The sequence below is a fragment of the Poecilia latipinna genome, unplaced genomic scaffold (assembly GCF_001443285.1).
Source record: "Poecilia latipinna isolate Pla-1442-1.1 unplaced genomic scaffold, P_latipinna-1.0 Scaffold693, whole genome shotgun sequence".
Classification (NCBI taxonomy): Eukaryota; Metazoa; Chordata; class Actinopteri; order Cyprinodontiformes; family Poeciliidae; genus Poecilia; species Poecilia latipinna.
Window position 1 is genome coordinate 226,536 of NW_015113309.1, and position 24,188 is coordinate 250,723.

At 37.8% G+C, this 24,188-nt stretch overlaps 4 protein-coding genes across 9 annotated transcripts in view; 2 read left to right on the forward strand and 2 right to left on the reverse strand.

The window, feature by feature from the left end:
- Positions 1-1,425: 1,425 nt before the first annotated feature.
- On the reverse strand, positions 1,426-6,549 carry rexo4 (REX4 homolog, 3'-5' exonuclease). Its single transcript, XM_015044850.1, has 8 exons — positions 6,298-6,549; positions 5,895-6,217; positions 4,625-4,768; positions 2,745-2,938; positions 2,573-2,661; positions 1,810-1,884; positions 1,661-1,735; positions 1,426-1,579 (listed from the first exon to the last, which is right to left on the reverse strand). The coding sequence occupies exons 1-8, from the start codon at positions 6,520-6,522 to the stop codon at positions 1,457-1,459; spliced, it is 1,248 nt and encodes a 415-aa protein (XP_014900336.1). The 5' UTR covers positions 6,523-6,549; the 3' UTR covers positions 1,426-1,456.
- Positions 6,479-8,754, forward strand: pigp (phosphatidylinositol glycan anchor biosynthesis, class P). 4 transcript variants are annotated; one of them, XM_015044854.1, is made up of 5 exons: positions 6,479-6,571; positions 7,237-7,321; positions 7,715-7,787; positions 7,861-7,979; positions 8,120-8,754. In XM_015044854.1, exons 2-5 carry the CDS (start codon positions 7,240-7,242, stop codon positions 8,233-8,235), a joined length of 390 nt encoding a protein of 129 aa, XP_014900340.1. In that variant the 5' UTR covers positions 6,479-6,571; positions 7,237-7,239; the 3' UTR covers positions 8,236-8,754. The 4 variants fall into 4 exon arrangements, with proteins under 4 accessions (XP_014900340.1, XP_014900338.1, XP_014900339.1 ...); XM_015044852.1 differs by lacking the exon at positions 6,479-6,571 and adding an exon at positions 6,803-6,970 and having other exon boundaries at positions 8,120-8,722; XM_015044853.1 differs by lacking the exon at positions 6,479-6,571 and adding an exon at positions 6,900-6,989.
- Positions 8,755-9,801: 1,047 nt separating this feature from the next.
- LOC106954970 (putative nuclease HARBI1) lies at positions 9,802-12,653 on the forward strand. Its single transcript, XM_015044851.1, has 2 exons — positions 9,802-10,624; positions 12,064-12,653. Exons 1-2 carry the CDS (start codon positions 9,931-9,933, stop codon positions 12,465-12,467), a joined length of 1,098 nt encoding a protein of 365 aa, XP_014900337.1. The 5' UTR covers positions 9,802-9,930; the 3' UTR covers positions 12,468-12,653.
- A 43-nt stretch (positions 12,654-12,696) lies between these two features.
- The window catches only part of LOC106954968 (protein tyrosine phosphatase receptor type H), a 22,073-nt gene continuing 10,581 nt past the window's right edge, over positions 12,697-24,188 (reverse strand). For all 3 annotated transcript variants that reach the window (XM_015044848.1, XM_015044847.1, XM_015044849.1), the window contains 13 exons: positions 22,228-22,485; positions 21,894-22,124; positions 21,035-21,304; positions 20,863-20,956; positions 20,735-20,785; positions 20,547-20,628; positions 20,321-20,411; positions 20,160-20,236; positions 17,291-17,425; positions 16,159-16,281; positions 14,917-15,077; positions 13,508-13,643; positions 12,697-12,990 (listed from right to left, as the gene is read on the reverse strand). In XM_015044848.1, coding sequence (XP_014900334.1) covers positions 12,862-12,990; positions 13,508-13,643; positions 14,917-15,077; positions 16,159-16,281; positions 17,291-17,425; positions 20,160-20,236; positions 20,321-20,411; positions 20,547-20,628; positions 20,735-20,785; positions 20,863-20,956; positions 21,035-21,304; positions 21,894-22,124; positions 22,228-22,485 — 1,838 coding nt within the window. In that variant the 3' untranslated portion in view covers positions 12,697-12,861. The remainder of the gene's footprint in view (positions 12,991-13,507; positions 13,644-14,916; positions 15,078-16,158; positions 16,282-17,290; positions 17,426-20,159; positions 20,237-20,320; positions 20,412-20,546; positions 20,629-20,734; positions 20,786-20,862; positions 20,957-21,034; positions 21,305-21,893; positions 22,125-22,227; positions 22,486-24,188) is intronic.

Consider the following 24,188-nt stretch of genomic DNA (forward strand, 5'->3'; position numbering starts at 1 on the left):
GGTAAAAATGTTTCTCTAGTTTTAGAAAATATTTCCTGCATTTTCTCTAATCCTGTTTTTACTGCAATCATAATTTCAAACTAATTGTTATTTCCAGAACAAACCTGGAAATAATTCAGTGACTCAGCAGGACGGTCACCGGTTGGTCCTGGTGTTTGAGCTGGTCCGACCTGAAGGTTCTGACTCGGTTCTGGATCCAGTTCATGTGGACAGTAAACAGAGGAGAACTTTCTGGACGTCCCTCAGCAGTTGGCAGGAACCAGACTGAGCAGACCTGAAGTTTGGTCCCTCAGGTCAAACAGCCGCATCGGTCCTGATGCTGGACGCAGATCCTCCAGGCTCACAAACGCTGCGCTCTGATTGGACGAGGCTCCAGGTCTAAATGTTTCAGCTCAAATACGTTTTTATGATTTAAACCATAAAAACCTAAACTTACAGCTCAAACGTCATCAGATTAGATTAGATTAGATTAGATTAGAGCAGAGTTGGGAAGAAACTAGTTACATTTACTCAACTACATTTACATTTTTGCTAAAATGTTCTAGTTCTGGTTTCACCGGCAGATAAATTCACTTTAACATGGGAAACATGTTTTATTAGTGAATTTATCTGCCAGTGGAACCAGAACCTTTTCATTAATATTAAAGGATGATAAAGTGCTTATGGAGTCTTATGGATGTTTTAATAGGAACTCTTGGTACGGCCGTGTTTCGTCCTGCAGTGCTTCTCTTACTTGAGTTTATTTTTTGGGTTCTCTGCCCTCCTGTTTAATAACTGGGAGGTTTTATAAGATTAAAAACATCTGAGACATTTTACTAAACAAAACCTGCAGAACAGATTTAACCTGTAATGATCTGACGAGGTCAAAGGTCGTGTGAGACAACGCACAGATGTTGCTGTGGAACATAAAATCTTCCACAAGCTGATAAACACATTTTAATAAACATATTCCATCCATAATGTTTGTTTCTGCCTCTGAAGGCACAGCGTGGTTCTGTTAGACCGAGTCCAGACAGAGTCCGGAACGAGTCCAGACAGAGTCCGGAACGAGTCCAGACCGAGTCCAGACCGAGTCCAGACAGAGTCCGGACCGAGTCCGGACCGAGTCCAGACAGAGTCCAGACCGAGTCCAGACAGAGTCCAGACCGAGTCCAGACAGAGTCCAGACCGAGTCCGGACCGAGTCCAGACAGAGTCCGGACCGAGTCCAGACTGAGTCCAGACCGAGTCCAGACAGAGTCCAGAACGAGTCCAGACACAGTCCAGAACGAGTCCTGTCCTCTCCGATCTCGAGACGCTCCGTCCTCTCTCCTCCTGTCTTCCTCCATCCTCCTCTGTCTTCCCTCGTCCTCCTCCGTCCTCCTCTGTCCTCTGTCTTCCCTCGTCTTCCTCCGTCCTCCTCTGTCCTCTGTCTTCCCTCGTCCTCCTCCGTCCTCCTCTGTCCTCTGTCCTCCTCCCTACCTCGGCTTCCTCTTCTTTTTCTCCTCGGACTCTTTGTTTTTCTTCCTGCCGCTGATCTCGGCTTCCCACTGTTTCTTCACCAGTGTGTAAAGCCTCATGGTGGCCTGAGCGTCCTGCACCTGGAACACACAGGAAGTGACCTCACTTTAGCCATCAATCAGCTGATTCTCCAGTGAAAGCTTGGGTTACTGATGACTTACAGATGAGTGCTCGCCCTGCTGGACTTTCACGTTCAGGACTTCTCTGCAGAGGACTTTGAGCGACGGCCGGCTGCTCTAAAGACGGGAAATCAGGTCGATTCAGCTGGAAGTTCATGACTTTAAAACATAACATTATGTTTTTATGTTACCTTGGCGATCCGCCTGAAGGGTTTATACTTCTGTGTGTCTCTGATGAACTTCTTTGGATGATCCAGAAGCAAAATCTGAAAACATTTTCTAAAGTTAAGCAACCATTTAAGGCTGATTTTTAAGTGTTTGTTGTTGTTTTAGGCGCCTTACAAAAGTATTTACACCGCCTGAACCTTTTCACATTTTGTCACATTACAACAGAAAACTTGAGATGTTAAACTAAAGTCGGCGAAAAGCCGTAGCTGTAACTTTAAGATACCAACATGCAGAATTCCTTCATAAACTGGGATTTATGGAAGAGGAGGGAGGAGAAAGTCATGAACCACGTAGGAAACGCAGGAGGCGATCTGGTCAGGTGTTTTTGTTCAACATGTAAATCAGTGTTAGACACAGTCGATAAGAAAATGGATGGAGTTGATTAAAAATGATAGAAAAGTTGCTCTTTTATCTACATTCGTCAGGGAAACAGAAAATATGAAAGTCAAACAATTTGAAATTTTGAGATTAAAATCACAAATTTTTAGATTTTTTTTTTTTTTTTGGAAAACCTTTGACTTTTGAAACTCAGAAATTTCCAAGTTTTTTTTAGAAAATTTCCCAGATTAATACGAAAATTTCTGATTTTTTTCCCAAGCAAATTTCCAACTTTTCAAACTCAGAAACTTCCAGATTTTTTTCTAGAAAATTTCTGAGATCATTCTCAAAATTTCTGAGTTTTTTGGGAGGAAATTTCCTGTAACTTCATTTTGCCAGCCAGCGTACCTTTAAGTCGTTGTGGATGGCATGTCCAACCACTATCCTCCCCTTCAAGATGTCGGCGACCTCCCTCTGCACCGTCTGGACATCCTCTCCTGCAGGGAGCCAATCAGAGACATTAAATCCAGTCATGTGACCAGGAGCTCATGCAGATGCAGCGGTTTGTCCGCCGGCTCACCATCCTTGATGTCCTCCGGTCGGATGCCGCTGACGGCTGTCCTGTAGTCCGTCACCTTCTCTGTGGGTTTCACATATTTGTCATAGATGCATTTCCCAAACTTGTTGACCAGGGACACTCGGGCCAGGATGCTCTCTTCGCCATCAGGACCGACTCCCACCATCTCACAGTCGATGGCAACAGTTTGGGTTATTCTGGCAACAGAGAAAAGCAACCAGGGTCAGGAGAGGGAATCCAGAGGCATTAATCATCAGCTGCAGATGTTATTTGACGACCATGATGAAGAGCAGACAGACAAACCATCACTGGGGTGAAGTGACTAGCCGAAAGGTTAGCTGCACTAACATTAAGGCGCTAATCATAAACATTAGTTTATTTAGTGGAGGCTAATGCTAAAGAGCATCAGTTTATTATAAGTTACATGATATGTCAAAATGTTGACATTAAAACATTCTTCTATGATGCCCTTACATATTATTTTGAAATAAAAAAGAAACTGCTGCGTAAACAGTTCCTCCCCCCCTTCAAAATAAGAGCATGGATATAAAAGTCTGATAAACTGAAGGAATATTAACAGTCGATAACCAAAACTTCACCAGATATTAAAGTTTATCCAACTGGATGTTTACAAAACAGTTACATAAACTGGATCTTTCGAATTTATCCAGTAAAATGAATATAGAGGAAGCTAGGGGTGCTAAACATTTTCAAAGTTAGCAAAAAGAGCTAATGCGCTAAACACAAAATGAGCTTTGAGTCCCTCCTAGTCGCCTTATTGCAGGACCTGCTGGTTTTCTGCCATGTGAAGCAGGAGAGGCTTTCAGACAGATTAGTCATGATTCAGTGGGAAGATTCAAGAACTGAAGAACAGAAAACAATGTTTGGAAAAAGTGAATAGAAATGACAGTTAAAACACGTTGTAGTGCTTTAAATGGCTTAATGGGACTGATTTATTTATTATTAAGAAGAAATTACTAGTTTGTTAATATTAAAATATGTATTGAAATATTTTTCTTCACTGGTCATAATGAAATGGTTACAATCCAAAAATCCTCCAAAAATAATGTGGTAATTTTTTTTCATTATTTTAGAAAATGTTTATTTAACCTGGATTCTAACCACCTGGTTTGTCACGTCCTGTTTGCTATAAATATCACCGTCAGCCTTGCAAAACACACAGTACTTAAAAAAAACATGCAAAACTTTCATATAAAATATGATAATATTAATTTGCCTCAAAGCATTTTGCAAATTGGGTTCATTTCTTCAGTTCAGTTTTCTTTGTTTCTTTTAGTTGTTTCTTTTATTTTTTGTATCATTGAAAAAACTATTCAATGTTTTATGCTTTCATATTGATCTGCAAAACCTACACTTTATGCCACATTTGCTTGCTACGCAAATATTTAAACATTTTTTAATCCTTCATCTTCATTAAGCTCCTATTCATAGATCTGCCAGCAGAGGGCGCAGTGCGACCAGCTGAAGCAATTATCTCTGAATTGTGATGCTGCCTTAATCCTGCATCCCTAAACAAACAAAAATACTGAACATAAAATTAACAGACATGTCTTTAAATTATTTATTTACCGCTAAGGTTATAGTTTATGTTTAATTAAATTACAGCAAAACACCAGCAACTTTTAGGCTCTTTATTTTATAATATAAAACTACTACTATTAGTAGTAATAACTTCTTACAATACACAAATTCACATATGAACCTTAAGCAAAGAGTGACAATATGAATAAAGAGATTAATTTTGTGAATCTCCATCTCAGTTTCCCATTGATCCGTTTTTGATGGTCTGTTTTTGCATTAATTCACACTAATGTTGAACAGCATCATGATCTGGTTTTTCTAACAGGAATGTTTTCACTCACCCGCTGAAGGCTGACTCCTTCACCAGGGAAGTCTCCGGCTCTTTGCTTCGGATGCCTTGTTTCCTCCTCATGATCTCTGCTGCCTCTGCTCCCATCGTCTCCTCGATCACATCGGGGTCGACGTCGTCGAACCAAAGGTCGTCCCTAAAACAGGAGCTCAGGAGTCAGAGCGCTGCAGTCTGACTTGGACTGGACTGTTTGGAGCGTGTTGAGAACCGTCGACATAACAAACATAACCTGATCAAGAAAATTAGACGTTTTATGCGACTTAAAATTCACTCTAAAAAATCTGTGGTTCAGAAAGTTGATCTCAGCTTAGAATATAATTCTGATTAAAAAAAAAACCTATTTAGTTTTAAAATGATGTGTAAAAGCTTTAAAATAAATTAATATTTTAGTGGAGTAGTCTAATCAGGCTGAAAAAACGTAGAACTAATCTAAAGTAGAACAACTATTGCTGTGAACACAGAGTCACATAAAGACAGTTACAAAGTCGGCATTCAATCATCTGAAGAACATTTCCAGGATTAATGTACCAGCAAAATATAAAAAAACTCATCCATGTGTTTATTTTTTTAGCTGAATTAATTCACAGGTTTGTCTAATAAAGTCAAAAATCTGCTGCCTAAAGAAATGCTCACCGGTGTCACGTCATATTCATACCCCCCAGAAACAGAAAACTACAGATTACTATTAGGGACTACAGATGAAAACTAGCCCGTTTGCTAACTGTAGCTCGTTATGTGATGTGGATTATTCCCCTTTAAAATAAACAATAACAAAAAACCAAATATCTGAAAGTTCTGTAAAACTTTAGCAATTTAGAAATTGAAAAAAAATAAATTTATTTCAACACAACCTACAAATGTGCAATTTATAATTTAGTTAAAATTAAGACTGTTTAAACTGCTATGAGCATTTCCCCATGAAAGCTGAAGCTAAAGGTTGAATTTTAAATTCAAAAACTGTTCAGGAATATTCTACTGCAAAAACACATTAGTTTATTTCAGTGCGGTTTACTCATCTTTACCAGGAGAGTAAAAACTTTATCTGTCACTGTGTTACTTCCAAAGTAACACATCTTATGTTTTGAATTTTTTCCAATTATCTTAACAAAAATGTTTAAGTTATGAAACACAAACGACTCTTCAGCTTCATCATTTGTGTAATTCTAGATGATGTTTTGATTCTTGTCCCAGTGGAACCAGTTCTTCTAAGTTCACTAAATCCGAACCCAAATATAAACATGCCGTTTTTACAGTATACATACTCTGTCGGTTTCCTCTCCTCAACCAGTGAGATCTTCTTCTTCTTCTTCTTCTTTGGTCCCTCTTCCTCACTGTTTGGCATGTTTTTGTCTTTTTTCCTTTTTGGAGCAGCAGATTGCTGGGAGTCTGAAGCTGCAGGGAGCTTCAGCTTCTCTCCAGCCTCTTTAGGGTCAACAGGAACCGTTTTCTGCTTTTCCTTTTTCCCAGAGTCCCTTTCGCTTGGAGCGGCAGTGTTCACAGAACTCCTCTGAAAAGCATTTTCTTGGTGTTTCTTTGTGGTGAAGCCATTCTGATGCTTTTTCTCTGGCTGGCTACTCTTCAGGATCTGTAGGGAAGTTTGGGAAAGATCAGTGAAATCTCCAGTGAACACTTCTGTTTAAATACATCTACACTGCAGAGACCAACCTGCTGTAATGATTTCCAGTTGGCAGAGATCTGCTCGGCTTCCCGTGGAGGTCCAGGTTTCTCCTGCTGCTTCTGTGGAGCTGCTTGCTTCTCCAGCTTCTTCTTCTTCAGGTTCTGTTTGATCCAAAACGTCTTCCTCTTGTCTTTAGCTGTATGTTTATGGATTTTAGCGTCAGAATGCGCTTTCTTCTCCTTCTCCTTCTCCTTCTCCTTCGCCTTGGACATCGTGATTTAAAACGTACCGGATGACGACGTCCGATCGAGAATAATTTACGTAAGTGAATTTACAGTAAACGGAACAGTAACTCAAAAAAGTCTTCAAATACGGTCTTTAAAGGCTCATAATTGTGCTCACCCGTGGGATTTTCGAAGCCATGCTGCATTGTATCTCTCTATAGTGTGCAACAGCAAAATGTTTCCGACGAAGCAACACTTTCCGATTTTACACTACCAACTAAGTGGCTAAATTACTTTAGTTTTTTTATATATAATTGAAAGCAAATAAGTATCTGTTAATAAAGTTACATTTTCAACTTAGTCGGTCACGTTTTTCCTTATATTCGGCGTTACTCCAAAGGAGGAACTTTTGTTCTGAACAATGTTTCGCATCGACCTGATATATAGTACGGTAAAAACGTCACTGACGCAAAGGAGGTTGTCGGAAGTCTTCGTGGTGGATTTTGTCATAAACTGTAGGTTTTGTTTGCATGTTAGTTAGAATTGTTCTCGTTAAATTTATTTATGACATCTCGACTATTATTTAGGTCAGGTAATTTGGCCAAATTGCTTTTTTCGGAAGTATTTCGTACAGAAATATGAGTGTTTGTCGTATAGTTGTTGATAAAGGAAGTAAACACTAGTTTGGTTTTATAAGAGTTTTTTTTTTTCCCCTCTCTCTTATTTGACTTCTTTATTCTTGTGCTTCTGTTTTGGTTTCAGATCATGGTGGAAAACTCTCCGTCTCCCCTGCCTGAGAGAGCCATTTATGGCTTTGTGCTCTTCCTGGGTTCACAGTTTGGCTTCTGTAAGGGTTTTCTTAATAACCACGATGCCAGCCTGTGGAGAAGTGGTGGGAAGTGAAAACCACTGCATATGATTATATTCATTCTATATTATATGTATTTATTGCACATTTTGAGATGATTATATTGGTTATAATTATATAAACTTAATAAACCTTTAGCCTCTGATGGTAAACCGGTGATACCAGAATTAAGTGAAACCTGTTGGACTTTTTTATTTTCATACCAATTCAAGTTAAAGAAATTTATATTTTTTGTTAAATCTAGTTGTGTTCCTTTGTTCTTTTCTGAAGAGAAATCCTAATTCATGGCACTAATAAGGCTGAATACTTCAGTAAATATGTGTGATTATTACAAGGAGAGTCATCTTTGTAACAGTGCTGTCTCCTCTGTAGTTTTGTACTGCCTGTGGGCGTATGTACCAGAGGAATGGCTTCATTCAGTAGGACTCACCTACTGGCCTCAGAAGTAAGTTACCTCCTTATAATAATAAATTATATCTCCAGCTGTCTTTGTTTATGAAATGCTTTGTGTTGTTTAGGTATTGGGCTCTTGCGATGCCAATCTACCTCCTGGTTGCCCTAATGGTGTCTTTGGTTGTGTTGTTCGGCATTAACATGAACAACACGGCTCCGCTGGACTCTGTGGACAACGTCACAGGTGAGACTCCTACTGAACTGCAGGGAATAAAGCTATACATATTTTATTTAGGGGAAAAATAATCATTTCAAAGCTTGAGAGCTCTTCAGGCACAACATGTTCTCGTCCAGATATTGCTAAACTTCATATTTCTGTCACAGATGTATTTGCACAAGGTCAGAGGTCAGACTGCTACAGGAAGGGCGGAATACCCCGACTGGAGGACGTCTCCATCAGTGAAGTCAACAAAATGTTCTATTTATCCTCTGAGACGTGACAAACAGAGTAACTGAGCAGTGGGCGGGTTAACATTCACTGGCCGTCACTGTTTAGTTCATTTGATTGTAGTTTTCTTGTTAGAAAAAACTCAGTCTTGTATAACAACCGTGATATAATTGTTAATATAAAGAAATACCCAGATTTTTATTTATTTTTCTTTCTTTACGGGTCAATGTGTCTCTTAAATGCAAAGTTTTGTGCAGCAAATAATGTTTTTATAAAGCTCTAAGTAAAGTATGGCTGTAAATCTGTAATAAATATAATTATTTTAAAGCAATTCTAACATGGAAATGCATCAATTCATGTTGGAGATGTTAACAAGGCAACAAGCAAATAATACTTTTGTAAATGATTAATTTGTTAAATTGATGACGTAAATCATAATGGAAGCATCAATGGTAATGCATATTATATTGAAAACCTACATAAATGTTACATTTGTCTTAAAACAATAAAGGACAATAACTGTTGTGTTTGTGCAGAAGGAAGAAAGATCATCCTCAGTTTATGTCAAATTTTATTTATTTTGTAACAACTGATTTATGAGTCACTGAAAGTCTCCATTGTTGTATGTTGCAGTCTTTTATATATTTTATTGATATTAATATCTGGATTTTGATTAAATGTTAATACCAGTTTAAAGGTTCAGAAGAAAATCTTTAAACACAGGATCAAATATTTCTTAAATAGTTTTTTTTTTTGGGGGGGGGGGGGGAATGAGCTGGGTTTTGTTTTATTGAATATTCTTGCTTTTATGGAGTTAAATTCTGTGCAAAATTATCCACAACCTCTGAACCTGCTGGAAAGATTTTATTTTTTTAATCAACTTTTATTTATACAGATTGTCTCATTGAGATTTAAGATCTTATTTACTAGAAAGTGTAAAAAGCCTAAAAATGGATCTTTATTGCAGTGGTTCTATTATATGATGTTCACTTTATTTTTCACCTATTGCAATGATTTGATGGTGAAATAGAGACTGTACTGACTGCTGCAGCAGCCAGTCCATGTGTGACCTGCTCAGCATGCTGTGCTTGCTGGTGTTTGTGTTTAAATGTACATTTTGGATTTTCACATTATGATTTCTATTACTGTAGTTTATTTTAAAGTATTGTAAAAATCAACTCTAAAATTAGATGATTCAGGTATCCTAAAAAAATAAATACATAGAAACGTGTTATGAGCTTCATTATTAACAAATCATGTCAAAACATGCTAGCTTATGTTTAGTAAACTGTTAGTGTAAAAGCATCGCTAGCAAGAGGCAGATTAGTTTATTAAAGAAGTTTAGATAAAGTTATGATAAACTATTCGGTGATGGGTTGTAACATAATGAGAGTTTTCTTAGCTGTGTTGGAGTTGTTAGGTCAAACTGTCTGCCGATGTTAATGTAGACCATAAAGCATAAATTTTACTGTACTTTATTTTATGTCGGTGATTTGAGTTGATTATCTTATCGATATTTTGGCCAAAGGAAAAAAATAAATAAAATAAAAAAGTATATATATAAATGACCACTAGAGGGCCCTAAAGTGTCATTGTTGGAGATTCTAATTACTTAAATTATTAGAGGAAGAATCTTTTGTTTAGCTTTGAGCGCAGCAGCTGTTGTTTAGCGTAGCTTGTGTTACTTTGTTGCTTAGTTTGTTAGACCCGCAGCCAGTCGCGGTGTTTTGGCTGCATTTTGAACCACATGGCCTTCCCGGCGCCGGTGTGGCTCGCTGTCCAGGAGGAGCTGCTGGAAAGCGGCGAGCCAGAGGAGGACTGCGGCTCCCAGAGCTGTTTCGACGACTTTAACGACCAGGCTCTGTTTGAGACCTTCCACCTCTCCAGACCCTGCATAGCCTTCATCACAGACGCCGTCCGCATGCGCGTTAAGTCGGCCGCCTTCAAGAAGAGCCAGCCGCCGGTGGACGTGATGCTCATGACCGCGCTGAGCTACTACGCCCATGGCGTGTTTACCTCTTCCGTGCAGGCGAAGGCAGGGATCAACCAACCGGCCGCCCTGGTCAATGCGGTCAGCATAATCTCCGGGGTTATCGCGGGAATGTCGGACGTGTTCATCTCCTTCCCTCTGACCGCCGAAGCCAGAGCCAGAACCGCGTCCAGGATGGAGGAGCTCTGCGGGATCCCCGGCGTCCTGGGCGTCCTGGCCCCGGCGCACTTCAAGATCAGAGCCTCCCCCTATGACAAGAAGTCCTTCAAGTCGTTCATCAACACGCTGGGGTACACGTCGGTGGTGAGCCAGTTCATATGCGACTCTGAGGGAAACATCCTGAGCGTGGAGAAGTGCTGCGTGGGCGGCGCGTTTGAGCAGGAGCTGTGGGACTCCTCGTTCAAAGGGAAGGAGGTGGAGGACGACCTGCACGGACCTTTCTGGTTTATTGGTGAGGCATGAAAAAGATGCAAAAACGAAACAGCTGTGGTGGTTTTTGCAGCAATGTCTCGTGCAACCTCCGCTTTTGCCCCCTCAACCACAACATGTGATAAAACACTTCCTTTATTGCTTAACTAATTGTAGCTCAGATACCATCTAACTCTTGTGCATGTATGCATGAAACCAGCCGGAACCTGGTCAGATAAATAGGTTATTTTGTTAAAAACAATTGTTGTGCACCTCTTTTCCAAAGCTGCCCTGGGCAGAAACCAGAGTCCCATTAACTCCAAGGACTTTGGTTCAAATCCCAGTGTGGGGTTGATTAAAAATAACTGCAGTTATATGTTCCACTAATATTTTTTTTTACATTAATCTGAACCATAATATGAGTTTAAAACACCCAATTCCTTTAAACTACTATTATTGTTCATGGTAATCCTATAAAGCAATTTATCTGTTACGTTTTATCAGAGCTGTTCATCAGCTGGCAAATGACAAAACTGTTGCTGTAGTCACAATAAAGCCCAGCCCTTTAGTCACCAATGTATGAAAGAGGATTAGAGCCAAAACAGAAAATTCAGATTTTTTTTTCCTTCTCAGAACTCTTTAAAGAAGTCGGGGTGAATTTTCTTAGATGTGAATTCTTAGAAAGACTAGCAGCTGTTGGCAGTACACCAATAAATCAGCAGAGGACCCACAGATAATACTGAAGAGTAGCACTACTTCAACATATTTCTACTCAAGTAAAAGTACAAAGCAGCCATAGAAGAAATTAAATTCCCAAATTAAAGTATTTGGTAAAAAGTTTACTCAAGTAATTGGTTTACTGATCCTGATGATCAATAAACCAATTTCTTTTCTAGCAACAGCAGCTGCTGCTTTTTGTCCCAAATCCTGTTGAATCAGCAAGAATCCATTAGTTTTTCCTTCTACATCAAGTCCTTAGATTAAAAAGCTTTATTAAAAGATAGGAGATTTAATTAGGCCAAATCATTTAAACACATGACAAATTAAAACAAATTCATTGTAATGATTTATCATTTATCAGTTTTTTTTTTCTCTTTTTCTACCAAAAACTGGATGATAAAAGTCTTCAGTTTGGTGTTTTGGTCTCAACCGGCTCTTATTTTGAAGGACAATTTTGTTAAAGACTTCAAAATTCATTTTCTGTGTTTTATTTATTTTGATATTTGAAATGTCTTCCAGTTCCAGCAATAAATGTTCATTAGAATTTATAGTTTACTGATCTTTTAGAATGCATTCTTGGATTATTTTACCATTACCGTTATATTACTTAAAATGGTCTCAAAACAATATTATCGTTTATCGCAATAACTTCTGGAACAATTTATCGTCCAGCAAAATTTGCCATCATGACAGGCCTATATGTGACATTTCTATGCTTCGTTTTTGTCTAACTCAACTAATTTTCTCTGGTTTCCTGTGAAGGAGGGAAAGGCTACCGGTTGAGCAAACACGTCCTGACCCCCGTGTCCAACCCGGTGTTGGACCGCGAGGTCCGCTTCAACGAGGCGCACGCCAAGGTGCACCGCGTCATGCAGGGCATGCTCAGCGCCATGAAGAGGCGCTTCAGGTGTCTGCAGCAGCTCGGCTTTGCAGAAGAAGCCTCTCTGAACAAAAAGTCCAACATCATCAAGTCATGCAGCGTTCTGCACAATATCGCCAAAAAGTTTTCCGTCCCTCTGCCTCCACGGGCCGGGATGGGTGAACCGTCGTACCCGGGCAAGCCGTATACGTCTCCGATGGAGATCAACCTGGAGGCACTAAAAGCCCGACAGGAACTCATTGATAGGAACTTCTCTGCCTCCGTCGGCAGCCGGGACTCACCGTGAAGCAAAGAGGATCTGTGAAATTCATTCTGTTACCTTTGATGCAATTAAAGAAGAAAACATTGAAAGTTTTTTTCTTCCAGTCAGGAAACTTTGGGTTGTTTTGAATATATAATGTTTTATTTCTATGTACAGATTACATTTTTCTACTTGAATAATTTTATAATTCTAATAAAATTTATAACATTCTCTGGTCATTTGAAAGACATTTATTAATAACAACAATAATAATAATAATAATATAAGGCAGCATAATGGCAGAACCGGCAGATGTAAACTACAAAAGCATTTCTATACAGTATGAACACCATGTATAGGTGTGCTTTATATAATGACACTGTTGGCTCGTCATTATGTGCATCAAGTCTTAGTGCTGGGCTGAACCGGCGCCGTCGGGTCAGCGGAGCTGTCGGAGCGCCGTGGCGTTGACGTACATAAGGTCGCCGTTCTCGTAAACGTTCTCCTCCTGGACGCCGGGCGGCTGCAGGCTGTCCATGATGCACTGGTGCAGGAACACGTACTGGGACTGACGAGGGACATTTAGAAAAAATATTTTTAATAGAAAAGTTCGATAACGATTTCCTTTTCGAGTAAAATTCAAGCTGACATCGGCAATTCCAATATAATACCAATACTTTGTGCAAAAACACCTGATGTGTCTGATAAATCTAAAAAAAGTGAAATAATTAAACTCTTCACTGCAAAAGAACACAAAACATTATTTTGTTACGTTGGGGTAGCAGCAGATTTACTGTTTTCCCTTCAGGCTGATTCATTGTAGGCTTAGAATTTCTCCTGCCTCTGAAAAGATGATCTTATTTAGGAAAGATCTCAATAATTGAGTTACTTTCTGCTTTTGTTAAGAATTATTGACGGATGTACTGGAATTTGTTTTACTTGCAAATTTACAGAAACCTTAACAGCCAAATAATCATGCGGTCAATAAATCTATAAATAAACACCAAAAGCAGCTTTGTTACATTTTATGGGTGTTTGACGTGGAGATACGCCTCAGTAATAAACCTGCAGAGTGTTAGTTTTACCTCCGTCTGCACCATGTGAGATCGATGCTGCCTCATCTTGTAGACGAAGCTGTTGATGCCGACGGCCCGCTCCTGCTGCAGCTGCTGCAGCAGGACGTCCAGGGCGATGATGGTGCCCGTCCGGCCCACCCCGGCACTGATGGGAAAACAACAAATAGAAGCACCAGCACTTTCTGGGTTAAAAGTATGAACATGAGCAACAGGAAACTACATGCAAATACTTCCGTATAACCATATTTTATTATACAGAAACCATTAAAAATATGTTATCTCTTCTATATAGCGTACACTAGACTTTTTGTGTGATTACTTCCTCTATTGACCCTTTGCAGTTACGTCACTTAATCATCCGAGGCGCCATGATGGACGCCGGAAGTGAGGGACGGGAGAATTGAACAGAGCGACTGAAACTGTTTTCCAAAGTTGTTTTTGCCAGTTTATTCTTGGCTTTTTCTTGTTCGAGTTCAGATAATTTGTCTGTGAACGTGACTCACCTGGTCGGGGCTCATAAACGGCGGGATTTACAAAGGCTGGAAACAGCTAGCTTAGAAACCGACCCGTACCTCCTCCTCCGGACGCGTTTATCAAATTTACGACCTTACCTGAATTCACACCACATGATTTATATCACTATGTCATAAACAGCGTTTCCCTTTACACCGGAGAAAACTTAAAAGCGTCCAAAAGACGAGATGCTAACCAGTTGTCTTCATACATGCTAGGCTACATGACGGCGCTTCATTGTCTCCATGGTTACTAACGATTAGACCCGCACCTTCTCCATAATAGTTGCCAGACATTATTATTCACGATTCATCGCTGCTGTATCTTTATTCATTAAAAGTTAAATGACAAGTTTGGTTTCTATCCTTGCTGAGCGCCCTGCGACCATTTTTAAAGTGAAATCAACTAAATAGAAGCGATATTAGGTTTCATGTGTCTGTTTTTTTAACTAGCTTTAAAGGAGGCGTTGGTTGTTTTGACGTCCATCATGGCGGAGTTCTGAGGAGCGTGACGTCACGTGTAAAGGGTCAATACTGAAGTTTACTTGACTCAGCTCACTAGAGCCCACCTGTATCAGCAAACAGTTAATAAAATGTGTGTGTTAAAAAAACTGCAAATATCTAAATCTAGATAAAGTCTTTTCTAAATTTGCTCTTTTTGGAACCTCTGCAGTGCGACTCAGAATGTGTTTACTTCCTAGTTCCGTTTTCTGAAAACCACTCAAATTAAAACTGCAACCACTGCAGTTTTCAGGTTGATGTTATTTCTCCTTTATTTGCTCAAAATTTCTGTCTTAAAAACTCAACTTTCATAACTAGAAACTGGAAAGTTGTCAGCATTAATATGTACGAATCAGCCCTGCAGCTAGTTGGTGCCTATTGGATTCTCCTTGTCGTTTTGTTTACCTGCAGTGAACTACGGTTGGGGCTTTGCTCCCTTCGCTCTCTATATGTTTCCTCACAAGTCCTCTGAAACGGATCAGGACTTCTGTGCCCTGAGGTACTCCATGGTCAGGCCAGGCAGTGAAGTGGAAATGCTTCACCGTCCGTTCCTCTGAATCCTTCGCCTGCATAAAATAAGTTATATTTATGCATTTGAGAGGTTATAACGGGTCAATGTTAAACTATAGCCAATAAAAATCCATATTTCCTGTAAGCACTATAAAAAATATCAAAGAAAAAGTAAAAGGTGGGGTTCTGTGGAGAGGTATTGAGCAGTCAGCATCTTACCTGGAGTAAGAAGCAGATTAAACAGTTTGGAGAAACGATAATAAAAACTTGCATTAGTAATGGTTTACTAATTAGAAAAATTTGAAATTGAACAATTTGAAGTTTTCAACCAAAAAACAATCTATAAAATGACTTGGTGGCAAAAATAATACTTTTTTAATTTAAGTGGATAGTTTTGAAGTTTTAAACTGAGTTTTAAGTCAATGATTTGTTGTTGATCTTCTATGTGAAACACATACTCTCTAGACCAGCTAAAACATTGTTTAGCAGTATTTCCTCTTTTTATATCTCTTCATGTTTTACAAAGGAAAATCAATCATTGGTGTTTACATGGAAATACATACAAATGCAATGTGAACCTGTTGAAATTTTAAAGGTTCATAAAAGAGAATATTTATATAAACAGCTGCAATATTTTTGAGACTGGAGTTATTTTAATTTGCATCAGTTGGCTGCTAACTAGCCGTTAACTTCTACCTCTTATGTTAACTTACAACCTTTTAACAGAACCTCACCTCAGAAATTTCAAACTATCCCTTTATGTAAAAGCTGTTTTGTTCATTTTTATTCTGTATTTTTATTAAGTAATTCCTCTGACTGCAAATGTTAACTGTTTATGTGTTTTACATGGAGGGCTATTGCTAGCAGGTAATGGTGCTAACAGTCTTAATTTTAAATAGATCAGACTACTTAAATTACTATTGAAATGCAAAATTAACCTATTAAAATCTGAAGTAGAGGATTTGCATGATGCTTTTAAAACAGATCTGCTTTAGGATTTGAACAAATCCTAAACATGAGCTAGCTGTGCTAACGTTAGTCTGTTTGGGGGAATCTGTTTTTCTCCAGACTGAGATCCAGCAGGTAAGACACTGACTTCATTTTATTTCTCTTTGAAAAGTAAGAAATTTTACTTGCATGTTTCACTTTAAACTCCCTCAGAACCCAGTTGGACTCTCTCTCCTCAGACATTTTGGAGACAATCAGATTTCCATGAGCACAAGGGCTCCTGTCTTCAGGCCAGTATTGTTCACATTTGGTCTACAAGAAGAAAACACACAAAAAATGACAATTATGCTTGTTCTGTTACTGCGTTGGTTTGCTTCATGCTCACATATCAATTTAATCACCAAATACCAAGAGAACCAAAAGATTTGTACACTGTAAAACATTTGAGTTGTGTCTACTGTCTTCTACTCTTTCAGTCAAATACATTTAGTGAGTTTTAGATTTTGAACCTAAATGGGTGAGTTTGTGAAATCAATCAATCAATCAAATTTTATTTGTATAGCACATTTCAGCAGCAAAGCATTTCAAGGTGCTTTACATAATTAAAGAAAAAAAAATAAGAACAGCATGTGACATTGAATAAACAGTAAGAAGTTGTGGTCACTTTTTATTAAGAGTTGAATAAACAGAGTTTTTAGGTTAACACTTTAAAAACTGGAAGAAGAAAAAGTCAGGAGTGGGAACTATTTCCCAGAATGCTTAGCGGCGTGTTTCTGTCTCCTGAGATGGAAGTGTGTTACATTGATCTGTTCACACTAAATGTTTCTGAGCTGAATTCATTCAGATGTTTCATAAAATTCATCATCAGATCAGAAATTTGGTTCATGTGATTTGAAACAAGAATTTAAATTATTCTACAGTAAAATAAGTTGTTATTTTAACTTGATATTGTGAGTAAAATAACAGAGAAATGTGGCTTTTTAACTTGGTGAGGACAGTTTTTTTTTTCTTGCATTTTGTGAAATAATTATTTGGTTTAAATTGCAGCATTAAGTTAAAACTCACAATTTAAGATTAATGGACTTAAAAACAATGTTCAGACAACTTGTCTCTTGTTGTTAAATCAACTTCATGAACTTTAATTTCTGAGTTAAAACCAAAACTATTTTCTTGTTGACTTAAATGTCATTTTCTAGGCAGCAGGTGGACTTTCATTTTCACGTTAAACCACCTTCAAATGTTTTACAGTGCATCTTTTTCTTTCATTTCAGGTTTAAACTTCCCTAAAATCTGTCCGTAGAACATTTTCCAGAAAACATACCCGCCCTGCTTCAACGCAGTTGGTAACCATGACGATTCTCTTCACTTTTTGCTCCCAAACCATCCTCCAGAAATCACTGACCGTGTTGGGCAGAGGACCCTGACAGGCGATGTACTCTTTGCTGCTGCTGTAGCCCTGAAAAAGAAGACGATGTGGACGATCTTTATAAAGCTTTTATACGACCTAAACCCTTCAGGTTTCATGCTGACATCAATATTAACGTCAACATCAACATACACAGAAAACAATTCGCTTAAACTGAATACCACACTTCTCTGTACCCATCAAGCTTATCAAACTTCTGCTTTCTGATTTAAGCACATGGATCATCAGTTTTATGTAAAAATCCTTAGTAACACTTTACTGTAAGCAAGGCATAACATCTAGATAAGATTTATTAATGATTATCAGTAATCTGGTCTTTATTCAAACAAAGAACACAATGATTAAGAGAACTAAAGCTTATAAATAGAGCAGAAGTCATTAGGAAACCAAAGGTCAAACCACACCTGCAGATGCAACACAATGCCCAGGAAAGACTAAAAATGCTATAAACAAATAAAATGTGTATTTTTCAGGGGAAATGACTATATAATAACACAACAGGCATAATAAAATTTTAGTTTGCAGGTGACTGAATTATTTTATGACCACATCTGCAGAGAGACCTTGAGAACAATCCTGCAGCAATGAGGAAGACGACTGCCAAGATGCCGTAAAAAGAATAAAAGGAAGTTACCAGAAAAGCTCTATGATTAACAGTTTACCAAAGTTCAAAGTCTAATATATAAACTCCTACAAACGGTAACTGATGCCTCAGTTTGGACTTTGGAGTTAGTAAGTTTTTGTCTCATCCACCAACATTAAAATATGCTGCTGAAAAAGGAATCAAGATTATTTTATTAAACTGTTCAAAGCTTACAACAGAAAAATGACCTCTTATGATTTGACACCTCACTTATCTTGTTCTGTTTATTCCGTCAACTTCCTCCTTTTAGTTTTTTCTACAGTTTTATGACTTATTATCACGCCACTCTTGGTTTGGTGAAGCTTTTCTCTTCAGTCTTTTGAAGCAACTTTTGTTATTCAAAGCTAAATATCAAATTCAACACCAACAGCAATGACATGAAAGTTTAACCATAGATTAAATGACTTCATTTGTTCCCTTATGTAAATATGTAAACTCTAGCAGGTCGCTGGCCGCCTTGCTCTGCAGACTTTGTACAAAATGATCAGAATGCAAGACAACATAAAATAGAAATAAGATATTACAAAAGTTACCAAAGCCCAACTAATAAATGCTTCAGCTTTATGAAAGCAAATTTAAAATCAAGAACTGTAGCAATAGGATTCACGGTTCAGTTATCAAAGCTGCTTCCTCTTACAAAACTCACTCATAAGATGAACAGAGCTAGTTTTGCACATCTATATATTCTCTCTCAGCTGTCAGTTCTGCTTTGAGGGGATTTTTGTGCATTTTATAAAACAGATTTATTTTTCTGTTTTGCATGATGCAGTGCTCACCCTTGACCTTTTCCACATTTTGTCACATTGCAACGATTAAACTGAATGTTTGTTCAGATTTAAGATGATGGACCAACCCAAAGCAGAGCATAATTCTGAAGTGGAAGAAAAATGACACCAGATCTTTTACATTTCTTTAAAAAGAAACAGATGAAAAGCATTTTATGATCTGTATTCAGTCCCATTTACCTCGATGCCTCTAAATAAAACCCAGAGAAACCAAAGCTATCAGATGGCGCGCATGTGAGAAAGAGCGGTTCTGTTTCCTGCCTCAGAGGTTTTTAACTGAACATTAGTGAACAAACTGCACCATGAAGACAAACACAGCAGACAGGACTACACATAACTCTGGCAGATGTAGATTAAATGGTAAAATATCTGTTTTTATTTGCATCTATTTAAAAATGGCATTAAAAATAATTTATATCCTTCTAAGGATGAAATAATCTTATAATATTCCATAAAGTCAGAAGAAGCATGTTAGATCTAACCTTCTGAAAATAAAAACATGCATTTTCTTCCCTGATTTAACAGAAAACCCTTTATTCAGCCAATATTTTTAATGATTTACTGGATTTAACGTAGCTGCCTACATTCAGACACCAAGGCTTCTGCCCTTCGCTGTAATCTTTAACATCACTGAGTCCAGCTAGATGTTGATCTCTGACTCGGCCTGCCACCATAATAAATTCTGCTGGACGATAAATTGTTCCAGGAGTTATTGCGATAAACGATAATATTGTTGTTTTGAGGCCATTTTTAAGTGATATAGTGGTAATGGCAAAATAATAATGCAAGAGCACATTCTCAAAGAAACTTTAAAGTAAACTTTAAATTCTAATGAACATTTACCACTTGAACTGGAAGACATTTTAAATATCCAAAATAAACAAAACAACAAATAAAATCAATTGTAAAGTCTTTGTAAACAAAATTGTCCTTCAAAATAAGAGCTGACCAAAACACCAAACTGAAAACTTTATCATCCAGTTTTTAGTAGGAAGAGAGAAAAATATATAAAAGTTAAATTATACCAATGGAAATTATTGAGTTTGCTTTAAATTATCATGTGATTAATTGATTTACTGATTATTGTGGACTTATGTCTGAATTATGTTGGAAATTCTGACTCATCTTTTAATGACGAGTCAGAAATAAAAAGTTTTGTGTCATCAGCATGTAGTAAGAGATGTTGTTGTGCTTCATAGTGTTTGCTAGGAGAAGTTTATAGATGCTAAATAAAAGTGTCCCAAGAATGGAGCCCTGAGGAACCCCACATGTGATTCTCATGAGCTCAGATTACAAAACAGTTGCCACGGCAACATGGCTGCAGAGTCATACTTACTGGTAAGTAATTAGCATTTATGTAGTCCAAGATATTGTTTGGAGTTGGTGTATTTAGTTTCACTCGACTCCAATCATCTAGCAGGACAATGAAAACATGATTTAAAAATTAAAAAAAGATAAAATACCACAGAAACACCAACAGGAACACGGTGGACTCACAGGGAAGGATGTTGGTGAAGCGGTTCTTCCCTCTGTTTTCTGGCAGAGTCGCAGCTTTTTGGGTTTGGTTTGTGCCAGCAGGAGAGAGGGACTGAGAGGAAGCAGAGAACGACACACCACGAAATGAAACGAGGGTGAAATGATCAACTTCAGCTTCACAGAACGACAGAAACTTTATCTGGAAACGTAACGGAGAAGAGAGGAAGTGTTAAAGATCTAGATGTACCTGATACTCCTGACTGAAACCTCGGTTATCATCCAAACTCAGCTGGTGGTAGTGGTCTGGGAATTTGGCTACAGGGATGACTCTGAAACAAAAACAGCAGAAATATTAGATAAATGTTGTTCTTGGTTATTTTTAGGCTGTGATTTCCACTGAGGGTTAAATTTGGAGATAAAGAAGCTCAAACTCACTTCCCCTTTGAATCTGACTTTTTGGATCCAGAGAGTAAAGACTTTTTTCTGCTATGGGAAGAGAAACCAAACATTAATCGATTCAGTTATTAACTTCATAGAGGTAATTAGTGACGGAGGAAACTCACCGGATAATATCTGGCTTTTTGCAGACAAGAAACACAATCACACAGATGAGAACAACAATAAGCAGAACACCGAAGACAGATCCTCCAATGACTCCTGGAAGGATTCATTTAATAGCTTAGAGAAATTATTACTTCATAAAGCAAAACAGAAAATGTGTGTAGTTTTTCTCACCTCTGTTATCAGTTGAACAGAAGAAAGTGAATAGTTCAGATTTTAAGGGATCAGCTTCAGTTTCCAGCTTTGAATTCACAGAGACTTTATACGTTTTGGCAGGTTGAAGTCCGTCCACAATGAGCTGATTCTCATCTGGGTTTAAAGTGACAGTTTTTCCATTTATGGTGAGTTCACCTGTCGTCCAAACACCAACCGGTTGGTCCCATTTAATCAGAGCGCTGTAGCCAGAACCCCAGTAGCTGCAGTGAGCAAATATAGAAGGAGGAACTGGAGGAAAGAACCAGAAAATTAATCAGAAAGAATTAATAATATAAACAGATGTAAGTACTGGTTTGTCAGCTTTATATCATAAACCTCTGATACTAGTATTCCTATCTAGTACTAATCCACTGCATTTTATAACTAAATATTTTCATGTATTAAAGTATTTCTGTGCTCCTTTAATTTACTTATACAAACCATAAAGCAATAATAAAACCCTTAAGTTGGAGTCCACTTTCAGCTTTTATTACAGTTAAATGAATTAATTATTTGCAAAGATATAATTTGGAATCAGCAATTAAATGTGTAAATAAGTAAAATGTCAAACATATTTAGATGAGACATTTGGGGGAAGGATTTAAAAGCTTTGTCTTCTTATTACTCCTGTTTGAACTGAATATGGAAGTTTTATTTTTGTTTTTATGTTTAATTATTATTATGTATATTTTTTGGTTTTCTTATTTTGTTCTCTGACATTTTACTTCTTTGAAATAAAGATTTTGTTTAATTCCAAATATACTCAGTCTAAGACTTATTATAAGTTTAACATAACTTCTGCTATAATATAAAGTTACAATGAGTGTTTTGTACTTACTGATGGGTATGTTGATGCTACACTGTGGATAAAGTTCAGACGATGTTTCATACAGTAGAGAAATCTCATAGGTTGCTCCAGGATGGAGGCCAGAGAATTTCACGTTTTTCCCTCCAGGACTGATGAGAGTTTCAGATCCATTAGAGGCCGTAGCTTTGGAGAACAAGCCTTCAACTGTTCCCTGGATTGATGAGTTGGTGACCCTCCAGGATACGGCACTGCAGTCGATTTCTGGAGTAAAAAGGAACAATTATTTTAACATCTTTGTTTCTTTAATTTAACAGAAAACACAATAATGCAGAACAAGGTTTTATTTGTCGCCCTGTGTACCTACGTGTTAACGTGTGATCGATGTAAGCAGCACTGCTCAGTCCAGAGAACACTGTGGTCACGCTGAACTGATACATCGTCCCAGGCTTCAGGTTGGAGATCAGATATGACACAACGTTTGTCGTCTTCTGCTGGGTTATAGATGCGTTGGTGTCATTAATATTCAGGTTGTGTTTCCAGGCTTGATCTGGATTCTCCCACTGTAAAGTTACTCTGTCCACTAAACGCTCCAAAACACGGACCGACGTCACACTCAGAGGAACTGAGGGAACAAAACAGGACAATCAGGACCTGTCAGGACTTTAAAATAAATTATTTATAACCTCTTGGTATGAAAATGTTCTCATCTTTTTATTTCCAACTAATTTGATGATAAATTTAAAATCTGTTTTGTGTCAGTTGACACAGAGATCCTAAAGAGCCAGTGATTCATTAATTCTTTGTTTCTATGGTGGTCTAAACAAAGTAAATCCAGAGATATTAGTTTCACTGCTTTTGGTTTTTTCAAATGGGACAAAGATCCTGAGATACAGCTGAGAAAATGATCATAATAAGCAATTTAAATCACATTATGCTCAAACTGAAGCTTTATTTGTGGTTATCGTTCATCCAGATGTCAACAGGGAACTTTTTTAGTGTAAAAGCACAAAAATCTGTTTCTGTTTATGAAACCTTCTTCTGTTTTCCTTTTTTAACGAGGCCAATGACTCTTATGGCTAAAATTTTAAAATAAACACACAAAAAGCTTCAAATAACAAACAGAAATATATTTAAATTTGATTTCTAAACAAAACAACAGATTGCAAACTGTTTTATGTCTCTAAATGTGAAATCATCCAGTTGGGGAGGATTCTGAAAAGCTCCAATACAGCTGATCCTGTTATTCATGTTCTTTCTGTAGGACTCAAAGTTGTTCACAGAAAATTTAGTGATTTGTAAATTTATTCATAGAGCAAATCTAAAATACTTTTTAAAATGCAGCTTTGAGATTTGAGACACCTATAGACACAATGCTATCTGTTATATTAGTGGGTGGCGTTTGCAAAGCAGCCAATCACAGAGCCCCATTATATTTATTAGCACTGATTGTCACTGATTGCCGACGTCTGAACAATTGTAACAGGCAGTTATATTTTTAATTTGGGCCTCAAGTAGTGGAGGATTTCAGATATTCCCACATTTAACTGATGATAATTCAACAGTTAAAGACAACTAAAAGATATAATTTTTGAATGATCAAGTGTGCTGGTTTGTTGTCAGTACAGTTTAAATCCAAAGTCACAACATCATCACCAACCTGTAGCAGCAGAGAATGAGAATCCAGAGCTGCTGACTCCATTCAACACAGTGAAAAGAGAGAAACTATATTCTGTCCCAGCAGTCAGACCAGAGACCACATGTTGAATAACTGCATCTGTAGTAGTGATGTTCTCAGTGACAGGAGCTCCATTGACTTCATATTCCAGTCTGTATGTTGAGATGCCATCAACTTTGTCCCACTTCAGAGTTATACTGGTGTCATTCTGTGTCACCACTGAGAAACTGGCTACATTTACTGGAGTTGAAAAACAAAGACAGTGCTTAACAGGTGGCTGCTTCTTTAAATAAATCCAGAAATTTCTTGTAAATGATGAAAAATCACCAACCTGTAGCAGCAGCGAATGAGAAACCAGAGCTGCTGACTCGATTGGCCTCAGTGAAAAGAGAGAAACTATATTCTGTCCCATCAGTCAGACCAGAGACCACATGTTGAACAAATGTTTCTCCAGCAGCATCATTGATGTTCTCAGAGACAGGAGCTCCATTCTCTTCATATTCCAGTCTGTATGTTGAGATGCCATCAACTTTGTTCCACTTCAGAGTTATACTGGTGTCATTCTGGGTCACCACTGAAACATTATTGACATTTTCTGGAGCTACAAAACAAAGACAAAGTTTACTGTTGCATTCAATTATCAATTAGTA